Here is a 7,500-nt window from a genome sequence, read left to right as displayed (position 1 = left end):
AGGACATGAACACCTGTTTCCTGGGTGAAAGTCTTGTGTTTTCTCCTTAACTTCTTCAGGACATGAACACCTGTTTCCTGGTGAAAGTCTTGTGTTTTCTCCTTAACTTCTTCAGGACATGAACACCTGTTTCCTGGTGAAAGTCTTGTGTTTTCTCCTTAACTTCTTCAGGACATGAACACCTGTTTCCTGGTGAAAGTCTTGTGTTTTCTCCTTAACTTCTTCAGGACATGAACACCTGTTTCCTGGTGAAAGTCTTGTGTTTTCTCCTTAACTTCTTCAGGACATGAACACCTGTTTCCTGGTGAAAGTCTTGTGTTTTCTCCTTAACTTCTTCAGGACATGAACACCTGTTTCCTGGTGAAAGTCTTGTGTTTTCTCCTTAACTTCTTCAGGACATGAACACCTGTTTCCTGGGTGAAAGTCTTGTGTTTTCTCCTTAACTTCTTCAGGACATGAACACCTGTTTCCTGGTGAAAGTCTTGTGTTTTCTCCTTAACTTCTTCAGGACATGAACACCTGTTTCCTGGTGAAAGTCTTGTGTTTTCTCCTTAACTTCTTCAGGACATGAACACCTGTTTCCTGGTGAAAGTCTTGTGTTTTCTCCTTAACTTCTTCAGGACATGAACACCTGTTTCCTGGTGAAAGTCTTGTGTTTTCTCCTTAACTTCTTCAGGACATGAACACCTGTTTCCTGGTGAAAGTCTTGTGTTTTCTCCTTAACTTCTTCAGGACATGAACACCTGTTTCCTGGTGAAAGTCTTGTGTTTTCTCCTTAACTTCTTCAGGACATGAACACCTGTTTCCTGGTGAAAGTCTTGTGTTTTCTCCTTAACTTCTTCAGGACATGAACACCTGTTTCCTGGTGAAAGTCTTGTGTTTTCTCCTTAACTTCTTCAGGACATGAACACCTGTTTCCTGGGTGAAAGTCTTGTGTTTTCTCCTTAACTTCTTCAGGACATGAACACCTGTTTCCTGGTGAAAGTCTTGTGTTTTCTCCTTAACTTCTTCAGGACATGAACACCTGTTTCCTGGGTGAAAGTCTTGTGTTTTCTCCTTAACTTCTTCAGGACATGAACACCTGTTTCCTGGTGAAAGTCTTGTGTTTTCTCCTTAACTTCTTCAGGACATGAACACCTGTTTCCTGGTGAAAGTCTTGTGTTTTCTCCTTAACTTCTTCAGGACATGAACACCTGTTTCCTGGTGAAAGTCTTGTGTTTTCTCCTTAACTTCTTCAGGACATGAACACCTGTTTCCTGGTGAAAGTCTTGTGTTTTCTCCTTAACTTCTTCAGGACATGAACACCTGTTTCCTGGTGAAAGTCTTGTGTTTTCTCCTTAACTTCTTCAGGACATGAACACCTGTTTCCTGGTGAAAGTCTTGTGTTTTCTCCTTAACTTCTTCAGGACATGAACACCTGTTTCCTGGTGAAAGTCTTGTGTTTTCTCCTTAACTTCTTCAGGACATGAACACCTGTTTCCTGGTGAAAGTCTTGTGTTTTCTCCTTAACTTCTTCAGGACATGAACACCTGTTTCCTGGTGAAAGTCTTGTGTTTTCTCCTTAACTTCTTCAGGACATGAACACCTGTTTCCTGGTGAAAGTCTTGTGTTTTCTCCTTAACTTCTTCAGGACATGAACACCTGTTTCCTGGTGAAAGTCTTGTGTTTTCTCCTTAACTTCTTCAGGACATGAACACCTGTTTCCTGGTGAAAGTCTTGTGTTTTCTCCTTAACTTCTTCAGGACATGAACACCTGTTTCCTGGTGAAAGTCTTGTGTTTTTCTCCTTAACTTCTTCAGGACATGAACACCTGTTTCCTGGTGAAAGTCTTGTGTTTTCTCCTTAACTTCTTCAGGACATGAACACCTGTTTCCTGGTGAAAGTCTTGTGTTTTCTCCTTAACTTCTTCAGGACATGAACACCTGTTTCCTGGTGAAAGTCTTGTGTTTTCTCCTTAACTTCTTCAGGACATGAACACCTGTTTCCTGGTGAAAGTCTTGTGTTTTCTCCTTAACTTCTTCAGGACATGAACACCTGTTTCCTGGTGAAAGTCTTGTGTTTTTCTCCTTAACTTCTTCAGGACATGAACACCTGTTTCCTGGTGAAAGTCTTGTGTTTTCTCCTTAACTTCTTCAGGACATGAACACCTGTTTCCTGGGTGAAAGTCTTGTGTTTTCTCCTTAACTTCTTCAGGACATGAACACCTGTTTCCTGGTGAAAGTCTTGTGTTTTCTCCTTAACTTCTTCAGGACATGGACACCTGTTTCCTGGTGAAAGTCTTGTGTTTTCTCCTTAACTTCTACAGGACATGAACACCTGTTTCCTGGTGAAAGTCTTGTGTTTTCTCCTTAACTTCTTCAGGACATGAACACCTGTTTCCTGGTGAAAGTCTTTTGTTTTCTCCTTAACTTCTTCAGGACATGAACACCTGTTTCCTGGTGAAAGTCTTGTGTTTTCTCCTTAACTTCTTCAGGACATGAACACCTGTTTCCTGGGTGAAAGTCTTGTGTTTTCTCCTTAACTTCTTCAGGACATGAACACCTGTTTCCTGGTGAAAGTCTTGTGTTTTCTCCTTAACTTCTTCAGGACATGAACACCTGTTTCCTGGTTGAAAGTCTTGTGTTTTCTCCTTAACTTCTTCAGGACATTAACACCTGTTTCCTGGTTGAAAGTCTTATGTTTTCTCCTCAAACTGAACAAACTGCTTAGGGCTAGAAGAAACCTTAAAATCTGTGGCCCTGACCACGGCTCCAAATATCAGCAGCCTCACAAATGTCCTTTTGGGTAGTCAACATGTTTTATTGATTTAGATTCTTAGAGAAAGTGTACGTTTTGTGATATTGGAAGTGTAAAATAGTCTGTCTGGGAACTGTACCTGGATTGACTATTCCTCCTTTCACATGACCGTTACCTTCCTCTTTCTGGGGCTGAAACACAAAACAGCAGTCATAATCAGGACACTAACGTTTTTAGTTTTTTATTTGGATTGACATTGATTTCAAATCGTTTAAAGGACAATTCTGGCACAAAATGAACGCCGTGCAACTAGTAACCAGTAACATAGCTCAAACACAGCATTCTTGGTTGTCTGCACACTTACAAAGTTCTCAATACTTGGGTTTATATGTAGGGACCCTCATTATGCTACTGTTTAAGTGTGATGCTATTTTGAGCTTTGTTAGTGGTGTAAAAATTATGATTGACCCTCTGCCCCGAAAGCTAGCGTTAGCAGCTAACCACTGGTTCGCGGAGCTTGTTTAAAGCTAGAGACGCATTAGATTAGCATGAAAACAGATCCCAGAGAACGGTCGACTTGGTACATATGTTATTAACTCCTAGGTTCATTTTGCGCCGGAATGGTCCTTTAACTATCTGGGGTCGACAGCCAACACGTTAGCACTATAAGTAAACACGCTTGGTCAGGGACTATTGTCGTCCCTTTAGCGCTATAAGTAAACGCGCTTGGTCGGGACTATTGCCGTCCCTTTAGCGCTATAAGTAAACGCGCTTGGTCGGGACTATTGACGTCCCTTTAGGGCTATAAGTAAACGTGCTTGGTCGGGACTATTGACGTCCCTTTAGCGCTATAAGTAAACGTGCTTGGTCGGGACTATTGACGTCCCTTTAGTGCTATAAGTAAACGTGCTTGGTCGGGACTATTGACGTCCCTTTAGCGCTATAAGTTAACGTGCTTGGTCGGGACTATTGCCGTCCCTTTAGCGCTATAAGTAAACGTGCTTGGTCGGGACTATTGACGTCCCTTTAGTGCTATAAGTTAACGTGCTTGGTCGGGACTATTGACGTCCCTTTAGTGCTATAAGTAAACGTGCTTGGTCGGGACTATTGACGTCCCTTTAGCGCTATAAGTAAACGTGCTTGGTCTTTTAGGATGAAGCAATTTTTCTCCATATCGCAAATACATTTTTTTTTCTTAAAACAAGGTTGATTTCATGAGGACTTTGGTTCGGACATCATGTCTAACAATCAAAATCTTTCTGGAGAAAATGAGCGGGTGTTTACTTCAGGAACCACACTGTTGAGCTCTATAGCGGCTGGCTCGGCCAGGTGTGTGGTGATGATGTCAGCGTAGTGTCCCTCCGCCTTCATCAGCTCCACGTGACTTCCTGTTTCCAGGACCGCCCCGTCCTTCAGAACCAGAACCTCATCACAGAACTCCAGGTACTGACACACACACACACAGACAGACACACACACAGACACACAGACACACAGACAGACACACACAACACACACGCACACACACACACAGACACACACACACAGACACACACAGCACAAACGCACACACACACAGACACACAACACACACACACACACTGACAGACACACACAGACACACACACACACACACACACAGACACACAGACACACACACACAGACACACACACATACAGAGACACACACACACCACACACACACAGACACACACACACACACACACACACACACACACACACAACACACACACACACACACACACACACACACACACACACACACATGCACCAGTTATATCATACTGAGTGACCAGTATAAACTAACCTGTAACTGGTGACTAACCAGTATAAACTAACCTGTAACAGGTGACTAACCAGTATAAACTAACCTGTAACTGGTGAGTAACCAGTATGAAACTAACCTGTAACTGGTGAGTGACCAGTATGATGGACTTCCCCAGCAGCTCTTTCTTGATGCATTGCTCAAAGATGTGTTTTCCAACGTGAGCGTCGACGGCGGACAGTGGGTCGTCCAGCAGGTAGATGTCTCGGTTGGAGTAGACGGCTCGGGCCAGACTCAACCTTTGTTTCTGGCCCCCCGACAGGTTCACCCCCTCATCTCCTAACTTAGAACACACAAATTATAAACACACATATTACATGAATTATTACTAAAGAGATAGACCTTGTTGTTAAATAGTAAGATCCTTTTTGTTAACATGAAACAGCCCCGAAATCTTTGTCACCAAACCCCACCAGACTCCATGTAAATAATCACGACTTTTATCATTGTAAAACACACTTCATTAAAAGTGGACAGAAACTAAATAAAACTCAAAAAAATCAAAAATCAAAAGCCGTGTTGGTTCATCTTTCCACTGTTCCAACAATCACCACTCTGGTTTGGTTGAAATAAACCCTTAATTCACCCATTTACATCTGGAGATATGCTGGCTCTATACACGCTAAAAGTCCTGATTATTTACATGGAGTCTGGTGGGTTTGATGATGGTGATTTCGGGGCTGTTTCATGTTAAACTAAAAGGATCTTACTCTTTAACTAAAAGGTCTATCTCTGTAGGGATCCTTTCATAATGTTGTCAGACACTTAGAATAATAATCTGAGCCTGTCAGCAGCAACAACAGAACTTTTAGTGGACGCTAACTAACGCTGAACATTTCTCCTATAGGGTTACATTTCAGCCCAGTTAAGGGCTGCAGGTTACAGCATTATCGCTCAATACTGGACGATTCTCAGAGATCAGTACCTTAGACACTAATGCAAGGGAAAATAAAAAAAATAAAAACATGTTCTCTTTAACACAGAGTAGACTGTAGATGATTGCTTGAGTTTCTCACCAGTGTCTGATCACCGTGCGGCAGGATTTTGAGGTCGTCCTCCAGGCAGCAGCAGCTCAGGACTCGGTTGTACCTGCGGAGCGTCAACACGTCATCACACAGATCAGCTGACACTTTTTCTCTGGAGGAGAGTTATCTACCTGGAGTGGTCCAGAGGTTCCCCCATCAGGATGTTGTCCTGCACTGTCCCGTAGAAGATCCAGGCCTGCTGGGCGGCATAAGCAATTGATCCCTGCACCGAGACCGATCCCTGCTGCAGGTTCAGCTGACAGACAGAAAGACAGACAGGAAGCAGACAGACAGGAAGCAGACAGACAGGTGAACAGGATGCAGACAGACAGGTGAACAGGATGCAGACAGACAGGTGAACCAGATGCAGACAGACAGGACTCACCTGTTCTAACAGACTGCAGATCAGTGACGTCTTCCCGTTGCCAACAGCCCCACACACAGCGAGCAGTCTGCCCTGCAGGAAACACAGCATCAGTTAGAGACACCCACACATGACACACACACACACACACACACACACACACACACACACACACACACAGACACACACAGACACACACAGACACACACACACACAGACACACACACACACACACACACACACACACACACACACACAATGAGAAATGGGTCTCCGGGCAGAGAAGACTCTGGGTCTTTGGGCATAGGAGACTCTGGGTTTCCAGGCAGAGGAGACTCTGGGTCTTTTGGCAGAGGAGACTCTGGGTTTCCAGGCAGAGGAGACTCTAGGTTTCTGGGCAGAGGAGACTCTAGGTTTCTGGGCAGAGGAGACTCTGGGTCTTTGGGCAGAGGAGACTCTGGGTCTTTGGGCAGAGGAGACTCTGGGTCTTTGGGCAGAGGAGACTCTGGGTCTTTGGGCAGAGGAGACTCTGGGTTTCCAGGCAGAGGAGACTATGGGTTTCCTGGCAGGGGAGACTCTGGGTCTTTGGACAGAGGAGACTCTAGGTCTTTGGACAGAGGAGACTCTAGGTCTTTGGGCAGAGGAGACTCTAGGTCTTTGGGCAGAGGAGACTCTGGGTCTTTTGACTGAGGAGACTCTGGAGCCGTTTCTCAAAGTCAAGGATCCTTCCTAGGTAAGACTAGTCCTTCCAAGTCAGGTCCTTCAGAGGCAAGGCCAGGCTCCCCCTTAGCATTTGGAGAACACGTACAATGGAACAGGCTAGCGAGTGCACTAGGCGGGTACTCTGCCCAGAGCCACTCTGGATCTGCCGTAACCAATCGCTAACGCTTGGTCGTGACGTATGTCATGCGTATGTGCAACAAGAGGGGAGACCGACAACAACTGTTGGCTTATATTTAGCATTAGCATTGCTAGCGTTAGCCTTAGCCAACTCCTTCACCACTAACGGAGCGAGCTGGAAAAAATCAACCTTTTCCCAAACCCCATAGGGAGGAGGGCCACAACATCATGGCCACCAACACAACTCAGCAAAGATTGTTCTTGCTCGGGCTTTAACTTCTGGATATTCAGCAGCGTTGCTGCCACAACGGACCGAATGGCTTCGCTTGCATCTTTCTAGCGCACGTCCTCAACGTCATCGTTCTCAGCCACTTCCTCTGTTCGCTGATTGGACCTACAAATATTTGACCGGAGAAAACCCAAGAATATACCGCAAACACAGACGGAGTACTGAAGGGAAATGAAAATTGAGCGGAAGTAAGTAGGAGGGCAGAGCCAGGCTAATAGTACACAACACTGCATCTAAACTTACTGTCACTTACTGCCTAAGTCTGTCAGGTTTACATTCAAGGCCCAAAGTACAATATCTCCCACCTTGTACTTGGTTTTTAAATTGTCCCACTTTTTTTTGGCCTGGGCGTGGGTGACCCTCCCTCCGATCCCCATCTTCTCCAAAATAAGCCTATGTG

At 44.7% G+C, this 7,500-nt stretch overlaps 1 protein-coding gene across 1 annotated transcript in view; it reads right to left on the bottom strand.

Annotated features, from left to right (window-relative positions):
- LOC144513560 (ATP-binding cassette sub-family C member 12-like) overlaps positions 1-7,477 on the bottom strand; it is a 23,967-nt gene extending 16,490 nt beyond the window's left edge. The window contains exons 1-8 of the mRNA XM_078244663.1: positions 7,406-7,477; positions 6,229-6,522; positions 5,993-6,064; positions 5,739-5,863; positions 5,599-5,671; positions 4,662-4,865; positions 4,021-4,182; positions 2,876-2,927 (exon numbers count right to left, since the gene is read on the bottom strand). Coding sequence (XP_078100789.1) covers positions 2,876-2,927; positions 4,021-4,182; positions 4,662-4,865; positions 5,599-5,671; positions 5,739-5,863; positions 5,993-6,064; positions 6,229-6,522; positions 7,406-7,477 — 1,054 coding nt within the window. The remainder of the gene's footprint in view (positions 1-2,875; positions 2,928-4,020; positions 4,183-4,661; positions 4,866-5,598; positions 5,672-5,738; positions 5,864-5,992; positions 6,065-6,228; positions 6,523-7,405) is intronic.
- Between the last annotated feature and the right edge of the window lie 23 nt (positions 7,478-7,500).

This window comes from Sander vitreus, unplaced genomic scaffold (genome assembly GCF_031162955.1).
Source record: "Sander vitreus isolate 19-12246 unplaced genomic scaffold, sanVit1 ctg281_1, whole genome shotgun sequence".
In the NCBI taxonomy this organism is placed as follows: domain Eukaryota; kingdom Metazoa; phylum Chordata; class Actinopteri; order Perciformes; family Percidae; genus Sander; species Sander vitreus.
This window is presented reverse-complemented; position numbering and strand designations above follow the sequence as displayed.